Source organism: Pristis pectinata, chromosome 18 (genome assembly GCF_009764475.1).
Source record: "Pristis pectinata isolate sPriPec2 chromosome 18, sPriPec2.1.pri, whole genome shotgun sequence".
NCBI lineage: Eukaryota > Metazoa > Chordata > Chondrichthyes > Rhinopristiformes > Pristidae > Pristis > Pristis pectinata.
In genome coordinates, this window is record NC_067422.1 from 24370462 (window position 1) to 24396535 (window position 26074).

General features: G+C 39.4%; 1 protein-coding gene across 1 annotated transcript in view; it reads left to right on the top strand.

Annotated features, from left to right (window-relative positions):
* The window catches only part of usp43a (ubiquitin specific peptidase 43a), a 338744-nt gene that overhangs the window by 120310 nt on the left and 192360 nt on the right, over nt 1-26074 (top strand). Inside the window, exon 4 of the mRNA XM_052033131.1 lies at nt 22280-22372. Within this exon, the coding sequence (XP_051889091.1) occupies nt 22280-22372 (93 nt within the window). The remainder of the gene's footprint in view (nt 1-22279; nt 22373-26074) is intronic.

A 26074-nucleotide genomic window follows, 5' to 3' on the forward strand; every position in this document is an offset into this window, starting at 1 on the left:
CTTTTGAATATTGTGTACCTGATGTTACGTGCCTGTGATGCTATTTCAAGTAAGTTTTTCAGTGTATCTGTGCATACATGTACTTGTACATATGACAATAAACTTGACTTTTGAATGCACCTAAAAAGTCACCACCTGTTAATAGAATACTTGGGCTTAAAGGAAAGCTGATTGAGTTATTCTTGAGCCTCTGAGAAAGCCAAGAATTCAAGTTGCTGTGCTTTTGGATACCCTAAAACTGAAAGGGCTCACTGTGTCCCCCACTAGCTGCTGGATATAGTTGAATGATAGAACAGAAGGTTACATGACATTAGAGCTAACATTGTGCAAGCAAAAAGAATGATCTTTTGACCTGGTGAGGTCTAATGAGACCGGTCCATTAAAAAAAGAGCAAATATGAAAGAGAAACAAACAAATGGCAGTCAACAAGTCTAGAGATCAAAGCAATCATACAGACTGAAAATAATGCAGATTATTGAGCAAGGCCATCCACTTGTCAGTGCTTTGTTGCATGGAGGTTTGTGTGACTTCACATAGAAGTTCCAATCGATCCTCAAGAATGATGGGATGGTGGATGGGGAAAGTGTAAGGAAAGTGAAGCATTGAAAGAAAAAAGAGGAGTGAAGAATAATTTGCTTTGAAGTATAGATTGGTCAGAAGAGAAAAGTGGGTGCAGTGGTGGTTGGTCAGGGTAGTATAACACCAGGTGCAGAGTAGGCGAGGCACTTTGGTTGGAATGAATAGGTCCTTACAGAAGACATTTTTGTCTACAAACATCAAAGGCTTGAGTCAGTACAATGAAGGGAAAAAAAACTCAGAATTGAAGCAGCTGAGCGTATCCAGGTCAATGGCCCCAGCTTGACGAGAATCATTATCCTGAAAATACTTGAGCAGTCAGGGAAGAGAGAGCTTGGGGATAGAGATATGTGAAAGGACTTTTACCTCTTTTTTTTCATTTGCATATCTTTTCCTTTCATGTGCTTCATCTTCAGTGATACTGGGTTAATTACTGTTGTGTACTGGTTCCACTCGGAATCTTTCCACATGCTGCAGGTGCTGTTTCCTGAGCAGATGCACACAATTATAATACTGTTGTTGCCTTGGTCTACTCTTAAGGATGTATTTTTTTTATTAGAGCCAGGAAAGTTGAAGGCAGTCATGTGAGTCAGGGACTTTATAATTGGTAAACACAGTGATGAGTGGAATTTCTATTATGCAGTTTTGACCTAGGTGGGACAGAAGTAGGTAATATATTACTAAGTGGCATTTTAATAGCTTGGAATAATTACCTTTTAGAGTACAGGCAAATATATTAATTTGCAGGATGTTATGGTTTAATTAATACCAAATTTTAAGTTCGACTTAATTGTTCACCTTTGATTGTTTGCCTTCTCCTGCAAGCAATGCCACAGGAGACATCTGTATTACAACAGATTATATTATTATTTGTATTAACAGAATTAATTTGCAGTGGCTCTTTTAAATATTGTTTTTCTTCTTGTCTACAAGGGTTCAGTGAAGTTTTCAACAACAAAAAAAACAGCAGCAGCATAGTTCTTTGGTATAGTTAAGCATTCCAGACATTTCGCAGAGCATTACTGAACAAGCCATGACACTGAGGCATGCATCCAGCTTTCAGGACAAATGACCAAAAGTGTTGTCAAAGAGGTAGGTTTTAGGGAGTGTTAACAAGAGTAGAGAGATTTGAGGTGGATCCTCCAGAGTTTGAAGCTTAGCAATTGAGGGCATCTCCAGCAAAGAAGAATGAAGAATATTGGTAAAATCGTTATGTATCTATTAATTAGGGAAATAATAGTGAAAGAATTTATTGGATGATAGGATCTGGTATTGCTACACTGGTCTATTCACAGTGGAAACTTCACCATTTGGACTGAGCAGAGCCCAAAAGGACAATTGGTTTAGCAAAAGGAAGAATAGAATACAAAGAGAAAATGCTGGAAACACTCAGCAGGTCAGGCAGCGTCTGTAGAAAGAGCAACAGTTCATATTTAAAGTCAAAGATCCTCTGCAACTTTTATATTCCTCCATTTGTGCTTTTACTCACTAACTGCCCTCTTTATCCCCTCGACTGGAAGTCCCTGTTTACAGCTTATCTTTTGGCAATCCTGGCCTTGCTTTATAAGAAAGATTCCCTTTGTCCTATTTATTTTCCCACTCCTGCCCACCTTCTCTGGAAACTTAAAACCAACATTTTCTCTTTTTCCCAGTTCTGAAGAATGGACTTCAACCTGAAATATTAACTATGTTTATCTTTCCACAGGTGCTTCCTGACCTTCTGAGTGTTCCTCACATTTTCTGTTTTTATTTCAGATCTCCAGCATCTGTAGTTTTTGATTTTCATTCACAGAAGGATTAAGTGTTGGCTTTGTGACTTCTCCCCCATTCGAAACTGATAGCCAGTCAAATCAATGAACCACACACACAAAGTCAGACCATCATCCCTTCTCTCAGAAATTTCCCCCCAAATTTCAGAATGAAGCCAATGATTCAATATTCTTTCAAACAGTCGGGGCTACTGCTGATTCTGTACACCCTTTTGTTCTGCTTTGACCCTTTGTCGTTCAGTCACTTCTGCCTTCCACATGATCGCAGGCCCTGCATTTTTTATTCTTGCGTCCCCTCCTGCCCCCTCCCCCCCCCACACACATACTTTCCCTGACTCTTGTTTAAAACCCATTCCATCAGTAACATTTACAAGGGAAGCTTTCTCTGGCTGTCTTTCTGCAGATGTTGCCTGACCTGTTGAGTACTTTTGTTCTGACTTTGGATTTCTAGCATCTGCAAGGTTTTATATTTTCACCTTTTGATGGATCTTGCTTGTATTCTTACATAGGAATTTTCCCTTTTTCATATTTAATGTCGTGGAACCAAATATTTAATTGAATTTGCATTCAAGATGGGATCATATTAGTATAAGAGACAATGATGACATATCATTGGATCAAACTGTTGGACGTAACAAACAAAATGGTAAAAACAAAATACTGAAGAGACTGAGCAAGTTGGGCAGCATCCCTGCAGGGAGAAATACCCCTTTCCATTTTGTGTCCTCAAAAGTGCCCACGTTGCCTAATGCAGGCCCTATTGCATCAACCTTTCTGTGATTCACACACCAGTTGCACAGGTTTTGAATTTGGGTTTGAAGTAAGTCAAATATTTTTATTAAATCTTTCCTCCACCATAGTTCAAGAACACTCCTATTAAAGGATAGGCAGCATATGTAGCTCTTCAATACTGCAGAAATAGATCATTCCAAATATTTAACGCTGTTTATACTAATACCTTTAATTAAATGTACTTTCCATGGTATTTCATTTATATCCTCTGTTTTCCTTTCCTGGATACTTTGCAAATATTGATAAAAAGAGAAATAAAGAATTTAAAATGAAATTTACAAGTTTCTCTGAATTGCTTCACAACCTGAAGTGAATCTAATGTTACAATGGAAAATAGCAAAGTCCTACAAATGACAATGCAACAGATGACCAGTCATCTTTTTAAGGTGCTGGTTGCAGGATAAGACTTGGTCCGGACAGTGGGAGAATTCATCTGTTCTTGTGCAGGGTCTGAGAGGGCAAACAATTCAGCACATCATCTGAAGGAAGACAGCTCTGATAAATGCAGTACTCCCTGAACACTGCACTGAAGTGTCATATTGGATTATGTGCCAGGTCTTTGGAGTGAGGCATGAACCCACAACCTTTCAGTTCAGTGCAGTGAGACCCAGATTTGGGTTAGACATTTCACATTTATCCTTAACAAGACACAAAATTGGTCCTCATTTCCCTCCAATTTGATGCCAGTGAAATGGGCGCAAAGTGATCAAATCTCTAAACCAGAGATTTTACATTTATAGTGGGAAATTGGGGGAAAAATCCTTCCAATGGTTTCTACTTTTAGTGTGGACTCCCTAAGACATGTTGCTGCGTGAGCTGAACTTTGCATCTTAGTTTGTTGGCAGTGACTGCTCAGAGTGAACAGTAAGGTTTGGTCATTAGCCTTTGTAGCCTATTATGCCTCGTATTAAAAATATCTCATCATTGACCTTGCTTTTCTCCAAATCCATTAATACATTTGCTTAAAAAAGTCTATTAATCTTAGATTTAAATGTGATTGTTACATTTGCCTTTTGTGGAAGAGAGATCCAATTTTTCACAGCGTCTTTTCCAGTTTTATTCCTGGAAAAACTGACAGGATGGCCCCTGGTTCTGGATGCACCAATCAGCTAGAAGTTTTCATTTGATTGATCTTATCAGTTTCACTTAATAACATTGAAATTTTCAAGTTTCAGCCAATGCAACTCCCAAGTTGTGCCATCCCTCCTCATATTTTAGCTCTTGAAGTCCACATATCCTTCTGATCCATTGCATTTCCCAGGTAAAATATGAGGTACTGTTCTTCTAGTTTGTATTTGGTCTCACCCTAGCAGTGGAGGATACCAAGGACAGACAGGTTGGTGTGGGAGTGGGAAGGGGAATTAACATGGCTTCCAACCAGGAGTTCCAGATCACCACTGCGGACACAGCGCAGGTGCTCGGCAAAGCAGCCACCAAGTCTGTGTACGTGAAGCCCCAAGGTTAAGAGTCTCCACCTACTGTTCACCAATCTATTAGGGTGGGGGGCTCTTACCCTGAACATTTCAGCTGATGTTTGGTTAGGCCATCCTTAATTTAGACTCTAGTAATTTATTACTGTTTTCTTTCCTCAAGTAGGAGAGTGACCTGTCAAATTTTCCAAACTAAGGGATTGGTTTCAGATTTTGGAAAAAAAAAGTAATTAATGAAGGTGAGGAGATCCACAGTGTTTTCACCCACTTCCTTCAAAATCCTGAGATGGGAACTGTCTGTTCTGGGGATTTGGTGCGCTTTATTGCCATTGTTTCTTCATTATTGTCCCTTTGCTTATGTGATTTCTAAAAAATTTTGTAGTCCCTCATCAATCCCATAACAACATTTAAAAGACATTCAGACAAGTATGTGGAAAGGAGGGGTTTCGAGGGATATGGGCCAAGCACGGGCAAATGGGACTAGCTTGGTGGGCACCATGGTCGGCGAGGACAATTTGGGCCGAAGGGCATGTGTCCATGCTGTATTACTCTATGAGTATAGCTAATCCCTGATTCTTCATTAGTACCCTTGACATATCCAATATATTATACTCTTCATCTGCTCTGAGTTGAGATTCAAAGCCATTTCCATATATTTTCTCATTTGACATTATCACTTTTCTGAGCAATTCCTCTGTTGGGTTTTATACTAGTCCTGCACCACATTGAATTCTTTAGAACACTTCCTGCTGATCTGTTGTCTTTTCACCCATTAACATGCTAATTTACGATGGATGTTTGGTCTCAACTTATTGAAATTGGCCTATGTCTAGGATTTTGGTAGCTGATGCAGCTTTCTTCTTTTCAAAGACAGCAATGAACTCAATTATGTTATGATCAATGTTCTTGCAGCACTTGGCTATTAGTGAAACTTGGCTCATTCCACTAATATTGCCAGGACCCTTGATGGTTCTAGGAAGTATTGTTGCAGAAGGTTCTTTTGAACACTCTCAGGAAATTTGCTCCATTCTGTCATGCTTATCTGCTTTCCTCAAGTTGAGATCTGCTGTTATAACCATTTTGCCTTTACTACGTGCTTGCCTAATCACTCCATTAATACTCTGTGCTGCTAGGGAAGCTGTACACAATTCCCACTGCAGCCTTCAATCCTTTTAATTTCTTTGTTCTACCCATAACATCTCCCCTGTCTGCTCATCCTCTGTTACATCTTCTTATCATAAAAGTATACTGCTCTCTGAAGAACAACAGGGTAACTTGCATGTCTTGTAATTTGATAGTAGCTGTCATAGCTTGGAAAAACCAAACCCTTGAAATTTCACTGTGGTATAATTACTTCCCATCATATCTTACTGTAAGAGCTAACCTATTTAACACAAATGTGATAACATGATTGCTGAAATAACTAACAGTGGAGCTTTAGACAAATATATTAAGTGTTAGTATATTGTTGCCCCATGGTGTTATTTCAGGGCAAAATTATTAGCTGCCACTTTGTTAGGGAATAAATCAATAGGTTAATGTAAAATTGAAAGCAACTGAAGTCTCCATTAGTGACATGAGCTTATTTCTTGTCACACTGAACAAGGCCACTTATAACTCTCAAATTTGTAATAATCCCAGATGTATGACCTTTATATGTAGCTGAGGTAATGGTGTGAAACAGTACAACTTCACCTTTCCTTGTTATTATATTTTCAGCTTTCCCTGATTTTTATATTACATCTGACTGTGACAATTCATTGTTCCCGACAGCTGTCCTCCCTAATTGACAGATAGCAGCTGACAAATTTTTTTCTGTTATAATTTTGCTGTGGAACAAGAATGCAATGTTATAGATATTCAGGTTAGTTGGATTGGTTGAACAGGCAGCAATCCATATTTAACATGGTCGTTTGCGGTATCTAAGTACCTGTGAACTACTTCACAAGTGTAGGCTGCAGATGATAATTAATAGCAAGTGCATTAATTTGATTAAGAAAGATGCAGGCCATCTGTGCAAAGAAATAAATGCCAATTTTCCTTCAGACGTTACAAAATATTTCTTTTCACGAATGACTAGGTTGAACTTCAGGATACTTTTTTAAAAAGGAAATATGTCACCATGTTATTAAATCAAGCAAGTACTGGTTTTGGAAGAAAAACATGGAGTCTGTTCATATGAGGGGAGGGGACAGCAAATCAGAACAATCAAGCAGGGTTGAGAATATCTACAGTCAGTGCAGGAAACCTCTTAAGTAAAAATCATAACACCACCAACAAAAGATAGGAGCAAACTGAGACATGTTAAATGCATCAGTAAAATCTATTATTATGTGGACCTATGAAATTCCAAGTGGTTGTTTAAATCAGTTTGACAGTTTCTCAAGTTAACTTGAAGTAAGTATAAGGCTAATGCTCTAAACTGATCTGGACAAAATAGGCAGTTTGAAATAGGAACAAATGCATATGAATCCTGGTTTGCCATTTCATGTCCAGGCTGGTAATGTGGATACAAATAACCTGATGCTTCATCAGACAAGCAAATCTTTCGAGATGCATTACCTATTTTTATTCGTATGCTGGAGCATGCATCTAAAATTTTAAGGTTCAATAATATAAAATTGTGTCCCTACTGAACTTTGTGTGGGAGGATGCCTCTGGCTCCAAGGACGGATTTGTCCCAAATAAACCTGACAGTTTAAAAAGAAGGCTTGTTTAGATGAGAAAGTCTTGTCCTAAATAGTTTCTATACTGAAACAAGGAAATCAGAAGTTATGCTTCAAAATTCTACTTAAACTCTTTTGAATGAAGTTTGCTTCATGCATGTTCAGCATTTGATAATAGGTTGTACAAAAGTAAAGATGAGGAATTAGCTAACATAGCTGGAATTATGGTTCTCAAATGTTGTGTAGTGTTTAACATCTAGCTTTTAACTTATAGCTCCAGCCTCTGCAACCACCAGTACAACCTATAAATTTACAATTGTTCTGTCAAAAGAATGAGGAGTAAATAACACACAGGAGCACTGAGGTACAGTGGCACAGCAAAGGATGAATTAGTCCCCATCACTACGGTGGCAAAGTGACAAGAATTTTGCCACAATGAGAGGAAACCAAGGAGGAGGAATGTCTCCAAGCTATGTTTGCTTATCATTTGACGGGAAACATTCAGAGAGCTTCATTATGTGATTCGCCTGAGTTGCATCCAGTGGAAACCATCCATCAGTTCTTTCTTGGTTAACTTATGAGTTTGATCAGATAATCTGCCTTGGTACTCCAGTGCATTGCTGAGGAAGTGCTGAATGTCCTATCACTTGGGTGATTTATTAAACTGAACTCCTGGCATATCTTTTCTGATTAACGTTGATGATATTTTATGAAATATAGGCAGAAAATTGTGGAAATACTCAGCAGGCCAGGCATTGTCTGTGCAGAGTCTAACAGTTAACCTTTCAGGTCAATGACCTTTCATCAGAACTAGGAAAAGTTAGAAATCGAACTTGGTTATATTGTGGAGAAGGAGGTAGTGTGGAGAGAACAAAGGGAATGGCTGTGATAGGGTGGTGACCTGGAGACATTGAATGGCAAAGCGGTGATGGTGCTTGCTGAGTGAGGTGATGGGCTTGTTAATTGCAGTGGATCTAGAAGCAGGGATTGTTTGAAAGAAAATGGGGCAACCTCTTGTGATCTGGCCAATGTTTCTTTCTCAATTAATGCCCGACATATAGATTAAGTGCTCATTCATTGTTACTGAAGAATGGATGAAGATTTCTCTACAAAATAAATGTCATTATAGTTTAAAAGAAATGAATAGTGTGAAGTGCCTTGAAATAATTTAACATGAAAGATGCTGGATTCCGGAAAGATTCCAGGATAATGGAAGATTTTATTACTCTGCTATCAATGTTATTAACCATAAAGACTGCTAGATGCTAAAGTAATTCGTTGACCAGAGATTAAATGTGGTATAAAATTGCCTTTTGGTTTTACTTTGAGGATCCAGACTTTATACAACAAATGGAGACAATTTGTTGATAATGTGGGTTCAGGTGGTGAAGGGGGCTGATGAAAGGTGTATGGTGCTCAAGCAGTAGAAAATAAATCAGGGATCTCCTTGGAGTTCCAGCTTTAACTTGTCTGGTGATGCAGAGGAAGTCCATTTTATCCATCAACATTTCTGCTTTAAATTTAAATACTGTATCATGAAACTTATTTCTTCAGTTTAATTAGAATTATTTCCAAAATGGGATGACTTACACATTGCCTTTTTGTAGTTCGATAGATTGCAAATTACTCAAAAAAGCAAAATCATGCAGTTTGTTTTAAAGAAACATACTTGTCTGTCTGTTATTGTATTCTAATCAGAATCTTAACAAATAATTTGGTACAGAGAAGTTGAGAAGTCATCTGTAATGATGACATAGACAGAAAAAAGTAGTTCCATTTATTGAGTGTGCTTTCACACATTGTTGAAAGATTAAAAATTGACTTACTTTCTTGGCAAACAGTTATGAGGTGAACATCCATTAATTCAGTTATGTTATGCTGGTTGCTGAGGGAGAAATGTTAGCTGTTCTGTTAAGTAGCTGGGGTATTATTAATATTGACCTAAAGAGGCAAGCAGTTTTGTTTTATTCTTTCATGGCAAGATCAGCATTTATTATCGTTCTCTAATTGTCCCTTGAACTGAATGGTCAATTGGGCCATTTCAGAGAACTGTTAAGAGAATACCATATTGGTGAGACTGGAGTCTCATTTAAGCCAAAGGATGGCAAAGTTCCTTCCCTGAGGGAGCTTAGTGAACAAGATGTACTTTTAACTCATTGAAGTCATCATTGTGGATACCAGCTTTTTATTCCAAATGCATTTATTTTTGCCTGAGGTACAGGATTACCAATAACTAAGCACTCACTCAATACTGCATCAGGCAAGATTAGTGAACTCAGGTCCTTTATATGAATTTTGAATATTGCAGGGAAGAAATTGAAGTGGAGTTAATATATTCACAAATGCTAGGGCAGTATTTTCCTTCACAAAACATCAGTGTGCTGGAATAATTATAATTGCTCTTGATATCAACACTAGCAAAAGTTGCAATTTACATAAAAACAACACATTCATTTTTTTCGACGATTAGTGATTTTTGTCTGATAGATTTTCCTTCTTGGCCTTTATAAAAGATGGGTTAATCTTCCAGAGGCCACATTTTTCTGTCAATGGCATTACATATATTTGTTCAGGGGGCAATTTTACTTGTCACACACACAAACATCAGTAGGAACCATTCCAGATTTGCTTCCCTCCCCTATTCTGATGACACAGATTTGGCCTTTGGATGAATTTGGTGCCAGGTGCTCCCAGCTACCATATTTGTGCCTAAATGTATTGATGAGTGTTGATTGACTATTTGATCACCAAGATGTTTTTGATGAGCTTGATTCTATCATGGAATTATATAATAACTCTCGAGGATATCTTACTCCAATTACATTGGCCCATGGTGAGACCACGTATGGAATAGAACATGCAGGTCTGGTCTCCCTACCTAAGGAAGTATATACTTGCAGTACAGGGAGTGTGGCAAAGGTTCACCTGACTGATTTCCTTGGGGGGGGGGAGTGGGGAGGAGGGGGGTGGAGAATGGGGGCGGTGGGCGAGTGGTGTGGAGGGGGGAGTTGTTGTATGACAGACAGATTGAGTAGACTAGGCCAATATTCTCTAGCATTTAGAAGAATGAGGGGTGATCTCATTGGAACTCTTTCAAGACTCGCCAGGCTGCTTGCAAGGAAGATGTTTCCTCAGGCTAAGGAATTTAGAAAAAAGGGTTACAGTCTCTCATTGGGACACAGATGAGACGAAATTTCTTCAACCAGAAAATTATGATTCTTTGGAATTCACCAGAGGTGGTGAAGACTCAATTGCTGAATATATTTCAAGATAGATTGATAGGTTTATAAATACTGTAAATGTATTTACAAAAAGAATTAAAAGGATATGGGTTAATGTGGGAAACTTGCAGTGAGGTAGAAGATCTGCCTTAATCTTATCAAATAGCAGAGCAGGTCCAAAGGGGCAAATGGCCTTATCTTATTTTTTATGTTTATGTTAGTGTGTCACAGAAGGAGGCCATTTAGGCTTTTGAAGCAAAAGGCATTTCAATTTGTCCCATTTGCAAGTTTTTCATAAGTCTTTGTCCAAGTCTTTTTGAAAGCTATTAATGAAATGTACTGCATGCCAGGTCCTAACTGCCAACATCATCTTTGGGGGCCCCATATCTTTGGAAGATGTACTGATGTTGGAGAGGGTTCAGAGGAGATTTACGAGGATGATTCCCGGAATGAAAGGACTTAGGTACGATAAGCATTTGTCGGCTCTTGGACTGTACTCACTGGAGTACAGAAGAATGAGAGGGGACCTCATAGAAACATTTAGAATGTTGAAAGGACTGGACAGAGTAGATGTGGCTAAGCTGTTTCTCTTGGTGGGTGAGTCCAGGACCAGAGGGCACAATCTTAGAATTAGAAGGTACCGGTTTAAAACAGAAATGAGGAGAAATTTCTTTAGCCAGAGGGTGGTGAGATTGTGGAATTCTTTGCCACATACAGCTGTGGAGGCCCAGTCATTGAGGGCATTTAAGGAGGAGATAGATAGGTATCTAATTAGTCAAGGTATCAAGAGATATTGGGGACAAGGCCAGAAGTTGGGGCTAGATAGGAATAGTGTTAGTGTAGCTCATGGAGCAGACTCGATGGGCCGAATCGCCTACTTCTGTTCCTCTGTCTTGTGATCTTGTGAGGTGTAAGATGCCCTTACTTATCACAGACATACGTACTGTACCTGAGCATGGATTTATCTTCCACAGATTCCTGTTGTTAACTTGCTGATCCAAAATGTTGAGGTCCTGCAGAGTGTCAGGGCCTTGTGTGAAGCAATTCTATCAAATGGGGTGAAAGGGAAAGCAGAGGAATGAAAAAATTTTGACAGGTGGCAAAGCTAGTCCACTAAACATTGCCAGCTGTTAATACCTCAAGAATGTTTGTGAATATTCCAGCCATTTAGAAACATTCAAAAACTATTAGAAAACAATTATTAAACAACTACAATTTAGAAGAAAAATACGCTTGTAAACAATTTTGAACAATTAAAACATTAAAGCAACTTCAAATACTTCAAGAAAATGTAAATTATGTCACATTTAGCCTTCTCTCACTCAGCTATTCCACACCTTCCAAAGGGCTCACTGGTCCTGCTGCAGCCCTGGGCTGGCACAGGTTTAATGGTCAGATTATCCAGCATAACTGCTGGAGTATTTCTCAAGACTGTGTTCCAGCAGCTGGATTCTAGAGTTTGAGATGGCTGGAAAATTGCTAGCGGAACAATCTGAGTGTAACTGGGGCTTCAATGCTGGAAATGTTGGCCTGGGAGAAGATGATGATGTTGTTTGCTTAAAATTCTTGTGGATTTGGAGTCTTTTGGAGAGATGGCATTTGTGCCATCTTCCTGGTGCCTGCTGCACGTCTCGGAAGCAGTGGGGGTGGGAGGTGGGGAGCAGGAATCACTGCTGCCTACTTGACCTTGAGATTTGTGTCAGATATGAGGCCTTGGTCTTCAAGCACTCTTTCAGCTCAGTTGACCAGAATCTGTCCTGGTGCATTTACCATCTAGACGATGGTAAATTTCATCACTGATATTATCCACTGAGGTCGCTTCTGAGATAAAGGAAATAGTTCACATCTTTCAGGGTTTTGGCATGTTTTTTTGTCTGAAGGTGGTATTGCACAGTGGGGGCAGGTTGGTCAAGGACCTTCTATCTTGCAGATGTTGAATGATCCACCCAGCAGTCTTTGGTACCTGTCACGTTACATGTATCTTTGTAATCTTTCTCTCTGGGTGATGAAATAATTTAACAGACATCTGTGCCTGGACCAGGGGTATTTGCCATGAGGTTTTCTGTTTATCTCTCTGACAAAATAGGCTGCTGGATGAGATGAGACTGCAATCTAATCACTTTGTCAGGAGAAGGAACCCACTGAAGTTAGACCTCACTATTCCTCCTTGCCAATTACACCTTGTCAGAGGTTGTGTCCCTTCCCACCCTGACACCCAGGAAGGTCAGTATATCTCCCTTTGAGGTTTTTCTAAGGTCAGAGTAAAAGTCTACCTTGGCCTCATCCATAGATTCCAGAGTTTGGGCATGTGCGCTGATGACTATAATGTGTTTATTCTGTGTAGAGTGAGCTGAAGGGTCTTAAAGGCATTTATTAATTTCTGCTAAGATGCCAGACAAACTTATTTTTGATGGCAAAGTCCATTTCATGAAGGCAGCATTCCTCTTCCATTTTGGCCCTTGCAAATAAGGTGTATGTGCTACCTTGTCCTGTAAATTGGTCAGTTTGTGCCAAAATGTCTTCCTGCCCATTCGATCTTGCCTAGGGTGGCAATATTGCAACTACTGTTCTTGACCATTGATCCAGATAAATGGGTTTGAATCCCATTATGGCAGCTGGGAATTTCAATACAAGTAAACAAGTAAATCTACAATTTAAACATGGGGCTAATCTCAGTAATGGTAACCACAAAACTGTATGATCATCATAAAATCCCTTCTGGTTCACTGATGACCTTCCTTTAGAAAGGACATTCTTCCTTTCTCCCTCGTCTTCCTCCAGGCCCTAAACTGTGTTCTCAGTTCAGGGACAATGAACACGGAATTTATTATATTACATGTGTTGCTCCAGATTACCGCATCTGCATCTTCCAGATGCCCGCATTTTGTGTCTCTGAAATGCCGGTATTGTCAATGACATTCACTCCCCCCTGAGCCAAGTCATTTTTTTAGTTTGTCTGTTTAGGGAGTTGAGGAAAGAAACTACAGCAACTTTGCTCAGTCGAAGCATGGTAATTTCTCCAGGAAAAATGCAGAAAGCAAAGGATAGTTGCTTATAAATTGTGTACAAAAAAGTAATCTCAGTCGCCAAGCTTGATTGATGGTGGAATTACCCAATCATCTCCCAAGCAGTTTGCCCCTTGAGTTGTCACCTGTACAATCAATGTAATGTGACTTCTAAATGGAATGTACATTCCAGTGTGTTTCAGTTTTGAAATTATTGCCTTACTTTTTTTTTGCAGTTGAGTAGTTTAAGGCTTTAGTAGTCGTTTGCACCTTTTAAAATCAGTTTTAGTGAAGGATTTACTAATGAATGGGACATAAATGAAGAGGCAGGCTGAGCTTCACATGATAATTAATCACCCTGAGAATGCATGGACGCTGGCTGCTGGCCACTGGTAGTGCAAGAGATTTAGTCGTTAATTGTAACATCTCAGGGGAAATGAAATTAGTTGACAATCTACCAGTCATATGCTTTAAATTTCAGTGAATGAAATTCAATGAACGCTTGAACACTTGTGTTGATTAATTAAACTGCATTAAGATTAAACAATCTATTTTAATGACTTGGTAAATCTGTTTGTTCTCTGCAATGTCTGTCAAGCAGTGTGCTATCAATCTCAATGAAATAAAGGCTACAACTGATGTACTTCAGTTACATTGAGAGTTCACAGTGTGTTTGCTATTCTGTGAAGTGTCTGTTACTCAGTCAACTATTGATCTGCAACATTAAATTTCAACAAACTAATGTATTGGAACATTCATCCCATAGCTGATGTGCCACTTTGTATTATATCTTCTCTGTAAAGAAAGCACTGAGGAGAAACTGGTGGCTATTGAATGCTATAGGAAGGTGGAAGGGTGGTTAATAGTTTACACAGATCACAGGATGTCTGGGTTGAACTCTTCTAATTGGTCAGAGCTGCAAACTAATGGACAACAAACTCCAAATCTGGACTGTGTTGTAACCATAATCAGGTGAAGATGCACAGGAAGCACTACTGTTCTGTTGACTAAGTCATTAATGGAAGTAGAACATAGATCAAAGAAAATTACAGCACTGTACAGGCCCTTCAGCCCACGATGTTGTGCCGACATTTTATCCTGCTCTAAGATCTATCTAACCCTTCCCTCCCACATAGCCCTCCATTTTTCTATCATTCATGTGCCTATAGAATCATAGAACAGTACAGCACAATACAGGCCCTTCGGCCCACAATGTTGTGCCGACCTTTAAACCTCACCTAAGACTATCTAACCCCTTCATCCCACATATCCCTCTATTTTAAATTCCTCCATATGTTAATCTAGCAATCTCTTGAATTTGACCAATGTACCTGCCTCCACCACCACCCCAGGCAGCGCATTCCATGCCCCAACCATTCTCTGGGTAAAAAAACCTTCCTCTGATATCTCCCTTGAACTTCCCACCCATTACTTTAAAGCCTTGCCCTCTTGTATTGAGCCTTTCTAAGAGTCTCTTAAATGTCCCTAATGTATCCGCCTCCACCACCTCTGCCGGCAGTGTGTTCCACACGCCCACCACTCCCTGTGTAAAAAAAAAACTTACTTCTGACATCCTCCTTGTAACTTCCACCAATCACCTTAAAATTTTGCCCCCTTATGTTAGCCATGTTTGCCCTGGGGAAAAAGTCTCTGGCTGTCCACTCGATCTATGCCTCTTATCATCTTGTACACCTCTGTCAAGTCACCTCTCATCCTCTTTTGCTCCAAAGAGAAAAGCCCTAGATTGCTCAACAGAACCTCATAGTACATGCTCTCCAATCCAGGCAGCATCCTGGTAAATCTCCTCTGCACCCTCTCTAAAGCTTCCACATCCTTCCTATAATGAGGTAACCAGAACTGAACACAATACTCCAAGTGTGGTCTAACCAGAGTTTTCTAGAGCTGTAACATTCCTTTGCAGCTCTTGAACTCAATACCACAACTAATCAAGGCCAACACACCATACGCCTTCTTAACAACTCTATCAACCTGCGTGGCAACCTTGAGGGATCTATGGATGTGGACCCCAAGATCCCTCTTGTTCCTCCACACTGCTAAGAGTCCTGCCATTAACCTTGTATTCTGCCTTCAGATTTGATCTTCCAAAGTGCATCACTTCACACTTATCCGGGTTGAACTCCATCTGCCACTTCTCAGCCCTATCAATATCCTGTTGTAACCTACAGCAACCTTCTACACCATCCACAACACAACGAACCTTTGTGTCATCTGCAAAATTACTAACCCACCCTTCCACATCCTCATCCAAGTCATTTATAAAAATCACAAAGAGCAGGGGTTGAAGAACAGATCCCTGTGGAACACCACTGGTCACTGACCTCCAGTCAGAATATGCTCCATCTACAGCCACCCTCTGTCTTCTATGGGTGAGCCACTTCTGAATCCACACAGCCAAGTTTCCCTGGACCCCATGCATCCTGACTTTCTGAACGAACCTCCCATTAGGAACCTTATCAAACACCTTACTAAAGTCCATGTACACCACATCCACTGCTCGACCTTCATCAATGTACTTTGTTGCATCCTCAAAGAATTCAGTCAAGCTCGTGAGGCACAAATAACAATTTGCTTTGTATTTACAGTTGCTTTGCAGCAGGATCTTTTATGTGGCAGAACATGTCAAGACACTTCACAATAAAACTGAGCTAGTTTAGAAGATAATGCAGGTGACCAAATGCTTTGTCAAGGAGAGAGATTTTGAAGAATATTTAAAGAGAGACAGAGACTTATATTGGGAATTTGAAAGATTTGTGCCTTAGCTACTGAAGCCACTGCTGTCAATCATGCAGGAAATAAATTTGGGTTTGATCAAGAGGTTAGAACTGGAAGACCACAGGTATTCTGGAGGGTTTTAGGACTGAAGGAGAATTAAATAAAACTGCAGGCTGAACTGATCCACACAAGGATTCTCACTCAAGATAAACAAATAGAAGAAGCTTTTCACACAGTAGTGAGAGGCAGTGAATTCCAGTTTGAAGTTTGAATTGTATAACCTATGACCTGTTCCTTCAGCCAATCACATAATCTATCCTTAAATTGATGCCATTTTAGGGACAGTTTTTCTCAACTGGTTGATGGATAACTAAGATGATCTGAGAGTATGACAGGCACACAAAACCGGGACTGCACCATTCTGTATTGTTTTACTTTGTACTACCTCAATGCACTGTATGATGAGTTGATCTGTATGAGCAGTATGCAAGACAAGTTTTTCACTGTACCTCGGTACATGTGACAATAATAATAAACCAAACCAACCAAGTTGGATAATCAGCAATGCAGACTGGTTGGGCCGTTAGGCCTGTTATTGCCTTGTAAGCTCTGTTTGGGAATTCCATGACTCACTGGGGTATGTGCCTGGGCTGCTGACATTGAGAATTAGTACTGAAAAAGATTACTCTTTCCAGTGAGATTAAATAAATTGACAAAGATATTGCTTAAGCATTTGCTCCCCCTCTGGCAGTCCAGATGAAGGGTCTTGACCCAATATGTTGACTATCCATTTCTCTCCATAGACGCTGCCTGACCCGCTGAGTTCCTCCAGCGCTTTGTGTGTTATTGCTTAAGCAGTGTGGGTGTGGAGGGAGAATACAGTGCCAACTGGAGTTACAACATAGATAAAACTGCTCATGCAGGATATTTTTAATACAGGTGCATGCAGGTGTAACTGGAGAAAGCCAACAAGAAAATAAAAAGCTTTGGATTTAAACTTGATAAAGAAAAGTAATATTAGTCTCAAAAAATTTCACAGATCAAAGAAATTCCTTATTTGGTTGGGGGGGGCTGGATTTGGGCCAACCCCACACAACTTGTTTTGCAATAATGGCAGTGATATAGATGATTGTTCCTAAGATTCTGCGTACAACAGTCCCATGACATGAAACTATTTTGCTTTGCCATCAATTCCCCACAGCTGTATTTTGTATAGGGCTCTGAGGGGAATAAACACTGCTTGTGCCTTGTACAAGGAAGAATATTTCTGAAGTATTACTGCCTGTCTAAAATAAAAATTCCTCACGTAATTAGTTTTTCCACCCTGATCAGTTTAGTTAACTTCCTGTTGCCTCACTTGCTCATTAATCAAATTCTGATTGAATAGATCTTGGAGGTCTTGCTGGTCATTATCAATGCTATTCTGCTTTCAGAAATAAGGGATTAGTTTCTGTACAGAGGGGTAATAACAAGGCAGCTCAAGCTTAGTTGCTTTTCAGCAGGATCTTTTTTAGAAAATCGTTTTAGAGGAGATGGATTTATTGGTGATAATGTGTTTAAGTATGTAAGTCAGAAGAATGTTTTGCTTTGAATACTGATTGAGTAACTAGATACAAGAATCCTCTGAATATTGATAATATTGTTGTTTGAGGGAGAAATTGGCCTTTACCTTTTGGGTATTCTGTTTACATGAATTATCCTTTGACTTGGGAAAAGTATTACACTGCCACTCTCAAAGTACGTAACTTAAACAGTAAAGATCTGAGCTTTATAAATTATCTGGAAAACTTTATTTAGCTGTCCCAATATTTACATCTGAATTGCTTCAACTTAAACCATTAATAATGTTTGTAGGGTGCACAGCATTCTGTTTCCTGGTCCAACCCACTGTCAGTTTTAAACATTTTCAGAAGTTGGTAGTGTCAGTTGAGTAACCTCTTCAGTTTATTGTGTTGTCACCATTCTATGGAAGAAATTGGTAATCATTAATGGTCAGCATAATTTTCAGAGGAAGGATTTGGAATGAAAATGAATAGACAGTGAATTCCTAAGAGGGAATACAAGTTGTGAGCAGTACCCGTGGAAAGGGACTGAACTGATGTGAGAAAATAATCAAGATTACAGAACATGGGAGCAACAGTTGGTAGAGCAAAACTGCAAATGTGTTGATCCCAGAATTCACCCAGGAATGGAAAAATGCAGTTATGTGCTGTTTGACAAAAGCGAGGAATGAGGATTCATTTGTATTCACTGTTTGGAATTAAGGATCTACTGTGAAAAATCCACTCTTGCATCATGATGATTTGTAGGTGTTGTCAGTGAATCATTCTTTACTCCATGGGATCAGTCTCAGAGCTGTAAATTAGTCTGAGAATTCCTTACAATAGGCAGGTGGAAGCAAAACTCAGTTTCAGCATGAAAGTAAACTTCCATAATATTGTTCTGTACAGTACTGAGAGGTTTAGATTCCAGCAACCTAATGCCCTCAGGCTGGTTCTGCATTTACGCTGTTAAATCCAATTCCATTTGTCGGATTTTGAGTCTGCTTGCCTTCCAGCACTTTGATGAAACTGAATTTGACAGCAGAAATACCTAGAGCTGGCTTTCAGAAATTTGGGTCCTAAAATATTTAATAATGAAGTTAGATTTAGGGTGCAGTTAACTGCAGGAGACTTGTACAACTCATCTGTTATATTCCTGTCATGTAAAGGCACCTTAATATAATGAGACGGAAGAGGGAGTCCATGAACTCTTGTTTGGTAGAACCTCATTGCCATTCTTTTTACAGCTATGTGGAATTGGAAATTTATTTGACTGCCTCATGGTGACAATTAGTGTAAAATGAAGCTAACTGTCCAAATTAACAATAATGAAGTATTCAGTCAGAGTGACTGTTCTAAATGTGTAAACTTGTGGCCGTGAATCTATCTCTTCCATTTGCTTGAAAATTACTTCGAATACAATATTTTTAATGCTTCTAGTCCGATATTAAAAACCTGAATGCAAAATTAGTGGACAAAGATTGAATTGACCTGATTTGTGAACCAGTACAACATCAGTTATGGTGATTGGAGCATTTGCTGCCATACAGCTAAAGCATTAAACTTTAATGAATACTGCAGTTTTATGAAGGGAAATATTACTTGACAAATTTGGAGTGAACAATTTAGATTTCAAATTTACCTTAATTATTCCATTTTGGGAGAATTAATAATTATGTGTCTACTAAACTGCTTTGCTGTTTTGATTTGTCAATTGAATTTGTGCTGAGTAACCTTAAAATAGATTTTAAATTGAATATTTTAAATTATGTTTTATAGTGGTAATTACAAAAACACAAATCTAAGCGAACTGCAGTAAAAAAAATTGCTTTCTGCAATGTTGCTTTCTGTCATTACCAGCCTCCTAATGAATTTCTGTTCGAAACCTTTTCCCTACGTATAATTTGCTATAATGGAGCCAATTTCTAGCCTTGCAATTTGAGTAATTTGGATTTTGGATAAAAGCTTAGGTTTCAGACCCAAACTAATGTCATTCCCGTATTTTCAATTGCAAACCAAATTGTTTTACAAATAAGGTATGCTATGCAATTTTGTATTTGACATTAAAAACTCTACCGAGATGACAGGAAAAAAATGAGTATGTATTCCTCTAGATCTCTGTTGACCTATTGTATGCTATTGTGTGGTATGTAGACCTTTTTTACTCATTTGCAGAGCCATCACTTCCAATTGACTTGCAGCTCCTAAAGCAAAGATGCATACAAACTTGCCAAGAGATATTGGCAACTGGGTCTCCTGATTTAATGCTGGTATTTTGACATGAACAGATTGAACTGTTCAGCATATCAACATGACTTACCTTGTGTTGCAGAAAAATCAATTGTTGTACATTCCACTTATATTGACTCCCCCTACCTGCAACTCCTGTTCCCCACATCCTCCACGTTCTTATTCTTCACATTGACCACCATTGGATCCTTGCATTAGATGTACACATCCAGCACAAGGAACTTAATTGTATGTATGCCAAACTGTAGCTTTTAGTTTTTGGGAACAGTTTGTACAGCTGTGACAAATCTGCTGCTTTTATTTTCAGCACAGACAAATCAGAGTGTACATCAATCATTGAATGCTACGTGACTATGCTTTATTATTGCCTTTATTATATTGATAAAATATATCAAATTTTATATTCTATTTTGGAGAAATGTTTTATCACTTGTAGTATAATTATTTCTTGCTTTATGCTGTTTCTTTTCAGAACACCACAGCGAAATGATGTTATGACAGTAAAGATTATATGAACCACTTTGTGCAAAACATGACTCAACAAGATTTCCTGAACAACCCACTTGAGAATTGGCTATAAAGAGGCATGTGTCATTAATTGTGACATGCCTTAATGTACCATTATAATCTAACTGCAGGCCTCAAGACTGTTAAGAAAACTGACATATTTGTAATGAGGTTTAGATTTTTCAGCACCTCATCCAGATCTTCTGCACTGTAATGCTTTTAGAGATGGTGAATGCATTACGTATAGCCAAATTTCCTAGGAATTCAAGTGCTCCTTTAAGTTCTTAAAAGCTTTGGGTTGGGGCACTCAAAATAATCCATTAAATTGAATCACAAATTTACTGTTGGTGTATTAAAAATGTGACCATTGTGAAGAAAATGGAATGAATATATAGATCTGTTGATCTACTGTTTACACTCTGAACAAGCTGTAGGCTTAAATGTACAGAGGAGGTCTGATGAGACTTGCATCAAACTACTTCTTAATGGGTTTGTCCGTCGCAGATGGAACCACTTCAACAAATTGACCAATAATTGCATTCATCAATATACAGTCTTTAATATATCCAAAAGCACTTCAAAGAGGTTAATCAATAAATTAGACAAAAGTCAAAATGAGTATGTTTGGAGTGCTGTTGGAGAAGCACTTATTGATTTTCCAGACAAGCACACATAATCCATAGGAGATTTACATCTTAAAGATTCCTACAAGACCTAATTAAAAATAGAACCTAAACTAGGATTAATAAGTGGGAACTTGTGTGTCAAAATCTCCTTTTCTAAGGAAATAGTCTGCATCTGAGTGATGCATGTTGGCAAAGTACATTCCATTTGGATGATCATCATCTCACAGAGTCATATTAGGAACCCACTTGAAATAGAATGGTACTACAGACACCATTTGGCCCATTCTATTTGTGTTGGGTCTTTGACGTAGCTATCAAAATTTTCTCTCTTTACTCTTTTTCCACAATCATCCTTTCTCCTTTTCAAGTATATACACCTCTACTTGCATAGCAATAAACCATAAAGATCTGGTAACTCATTTACTTCACAGTCTACTTGAGCTTTTACTTACAAAGAGTTATGTACAGAACACAATGTAATTAGCTTTTACTATCTGCAGAAAAGGTTCAAATTGTTTATGTTCCATATAAATCCATTCTGAGGATATATTTAAATGGCATTAACCGATGAAGTTATTGAGAAGAGTGGTTTAAGAGTCATTGTTCATGAAGCAAAGAAGCTAGGGCTTACCTTATCCCTTCAAGATGATCTGGAATAGCAGGCAGTTTTGCATTAAATACTTAGGGCCAGACAGTGCTTGATGTGGTTCGGCCAGGTCTGGTGTTAGATTGCTAAACTGATTATGGCCAGATGTCCACAAGTCGAGGCAGATCACTGGCATCAGGGGTAGAGATGATGACTAAATGAGATGCTTCCAAAATAATCATATTGAGAGAAGGGCCAATAGCTAACCAGTTGGGAATTTGTATTTGTATAATTTGTATATGTGTCTCCAAAGATACCTAACTCCCTTCATCAATAGTATTTACCCCTGATTTGCTTCAGCTATATTTGGATACAGTACAACCACCTTATTTTCGTTCTTCAACGGATTACCAAGGTAAAATATGTGCTTGTTAATTCATGTTGTTGATGAGTATGTATAAATCGATATAGTGTAATTATGATTCTGCAAGATGGTTAAAAACTGTCACATTTCATGTCATGTATATTCTGAGCACTTAACTTTTCTATTAACTTGTTGGCTTTTTCTCTCCATTAGGTCATCTTTAACCTGCCCTCACTGCCTTAAACAGAGCAACACATTCGACCCTTTTTTGTGCATCTCCTTGCCCATCCCCCTACGCCAGACCAGGTATGTTTGATGACACTAATTTTAATACTGTTACTTGATACTGATTATTTGAGTGTGTTTTAGTGGAGATGGACAAAATCTATATAATTTTGTTTTAACTTTTATATTTGGTAATGACCCCTTGTATTTCCCCATTGACTATTCCTTGTTGTCTGTTTATAGGGAAGCTGATACAATGCTTGCTTATTTTGAAGAGAAGTGTTGCATTCATTATTATTGAAGTAGTTTAATATAACGAGATTACTGATACTGTGGCCCCTGTCTATCCAGCAAGGTGAATTTCATGGTGTGGATCAACTGAATGTTGTACCTTACTAATTTTGTATGCATTAAATTCTCGATATCCGCAAAGCATAGGAGCACAGACTTCTTGCAGATAACAAAAAACTGTGGATACCCAATACACCTACCAAATAACTACAAGGATGTCCGATAATGTTCTATGAGCATTTAGAAACAATAATAAACATTAAAATGTTTAAATACATAAAAAGAAACAATATTAGTTACCAAATTATTTTCGTTGAATGTATTGATGCTGAAAAGCATTAAGGTTTTGAAATCCCATATGTCTTTTCATTCCTTGAATGTCCCAGGGTGATTCGCATCAGTTCAGATGTGCTGGCAAAGACAGCAATGCATTTGTGCACAATGGCGCTATTGAGATAAAAGGCTAGTTAATTTGCTTTGATGGCCTGGTCAGTGCATTGAATGAATTCCTGCTTTTCATCATAATTGCAATGAGGGTTTTCACAAGAGCAGATAAGGAGTCCATTTACTCTTTCATTAATGTCAGTGGTGGCTGAGTGTTGACATTCTCATCGCTGGTGTTAGTGGGTTCATGATCCACTCTAAAGTTTAAAGTAACAAAATCCAGGTTGACACACCAGTGCAATGTGGAGAGAATGCTTCACCAATGAAGGTACCGACCTTTAGATGGAATGTTAATTTGAGATCCTGGTTTCCACATTCAGGTATGTGTAATAGATCAAACAACAAACTGCTGGAGGAACTCAATGGGTCAAACAACATCTGTGGAGGTAGTGGGATGTTTGACGTCTTGAGTCAAGACCCTTCATCAGGACAGAGGGTGTAAAGGGGAGGTAGCCAGTATACAGAGGTGAGGGGGAGGGGTGAGGCAGGAGCTGGCAAGGGATAGGTGGATCCAGGTGTGGAGGGGTTGATGGGCAGATGGAGCCAGCGGGGGGAGGGAGTGGTGGAGATAGGAACAGAGGCTGGGAGGTGATAGTGGAGACGACAAAGGGCTGCAGGTTATGGAATCTGATAAGAAAGGATGGTGGTGAATGGAACCAACTAAGGGAGGCATGCTCAGTAAAAGGGGAACAGTGCAGGGAGGAGAGGGGATAGGGGACTGAGTTTATGGAGTGTTTGGGTGATGGGCAGACCAGGTGGGAGAGGGGAAAGATATTAGGTAACTGTGGGCTGGGGGGGTGGGGGGGAGGGGGGGGGAAGGAGGAGTTTGGAAAGGAAGAGATGTGCGAGATCAGGAGAGAGAAGGGAAGAGAGGGGGTGTGGGTTATCTGAAATTGGAAAATTCACTATTCATATCATTGGGTTGTAGACTACCCAGGCAGAATATGTGTTGTTCCTCCAGTTTGGCTTCACCCTGGCAGTGGAGGAAGCCGAGGACAGATAGGTTGGTGTGGGAGTGGGAAGGGGAGTTGAAGCGGCATGCAACTGGGAGTTCAGGATGGCCATTGCAGATGGAGTGCAGGTGCTCAGCAAAGCAGTTGCCCAGTCTGTGCTTGGTCTCACCAATGTAGAGGAGGTAATCTGCACTCCCTATGTTCCTTTCTCTCTCCTCCTAATCCACTCAGGTCCTCTCGCACACGCCCTTCTTTCTGACCCCACCCCCTTCCCACTCCTCCCGCCAAAACGTCAACTAGTCAACTATCCCTTTGCCTCACTGATGCTGCTCAATCCGCTGAGTTCCACCAGCAGTTTGTTTTTTTGCTCCAGATCCCAATCTCTGCAGTCTCTTGTGGCTCCGTGTGAAATAGATCATGTGGCTCTATTTAGAACAGCAGGGGCAGCTTCCCCTGGTGTACTGGTGTATATTTAACCTTCAGTCAATACCACAATAAAGAGATAATTTGGGCATTATCACATTGATGTGAGAGAGAGCTTGCTGTGTGCAAATTGGCTGCCACCTTTTTCTCGATTATAACAATGACTAACCTCAGAAGATAACTGCACTGACAGAAAGAAACTTCGAGATGACGTGAAATTATGAAAGACCTTTATAAATGCAGGGATTTTTTGGAAAGAAGCAACATCTACTTTTGCAGGGCCTCCTCAGCATTGCCAGCTGAGATTCTGAGCTCAATTACCAATGACTTTTAATGACTTTAAACCCCAAAATCAGCTGGCCCATTGGAAAGAGTGCAAACAACTGAGTCAAACTGCAATAAGAACACACTAGCCTTCAAATGGAAACTCAAAGCTAATTAGCATATGTTCAGAATATAGTGGTATACTTCAACAATGGCAACGTTAATATTTGCTTTCTCTGTCTCTACCACTGCAATGCAGCTATTGTAGTTAGTCTCAAGGGCAGTAGTGCTGTTTCATTCATATTACGGTACCTATTTGCTGAATGTGATGCTTAAATAAAATATAGGTTCAATCAATTCAGGGCTTTTTATTTTGGGCCAGTAGTGCGGGGTTAAGAAGCACAGAATTGCCAGACAATAAAGGACTAATTAAGGAAAGTAAGACATTCTTGCCTAGAAATTCATCTCCAGTTAGAAGTACTAAACTCACTGGGCTAGAAATCGCATTATTGCCTTTTAGTGGGATTAAAACATCATTGTTGGTCACGCTAGCATTGTTTTGTGAAAGATTGAGAACTTTGTTTCTAAGGTTCGTGGAACTGCATTGTCAAGTTTGCTATCATAATGTCACACTGAAACTGACATTGTCTCTTTCAGCATGGCATTGTGTCTTGATGCATTACAATTTCTTGCAGTTATCGGAACTTAGCCTAGCAAATGCAAGCTCTGAAGCTGAGTCTTAAAGGGCCATGCCCTAATGCAAGTAACATTCTTCCAGCCATTAGGGAGCGATATGACTAAATGAATTGATGCTGCAATGAGGGGAGGGGGTGGGAGAGTGCTCCTGGAGCTCAGAGTAGTGGACAGGTTGGTGAAGACCATTCCCTGTAGGAGACATGTCCTTGTTGCAAGAGGGCCACAGACATCCTCCAGGTCTACAGTCAAGTGCTTCTGAATGGAAGTTGTTGGTAAGGTCATGACGGCAGTCTCTGAATGCTTGCACTTCGGAGAACCGTTCAACACAAGCAATTGAACCTGCTCCTGTGGGCTGAAGGCAAACAAGATGAAGCCTTCTTTCCTTGACTATGGAGTCTGTGAGACTCCCCTAATGCAGCAGCGAACAGCATACTGTGAGATGTGGCAATAGTCAGCTTCCTAAGTGATCCTGAAGCTGGGAAGCTGGCCTTGACCACTGGCAAAGCAGTTCAAACATGTGAGGCTGCATTTGGGTTGCAGAAGATCACAAATCTCAGTGAGGACAGAGAGTCATCTTTGAGTAACTAATGACTATCATTTTTCACACCTATGAAATTGTAAATCTTACTGAAGACACATTTTGGGTGTTGTTGAGGAGATTCACACTGAAAAAGCAATGCCAAGGTGGCAGAAAATCATGCTGAAGTATCAG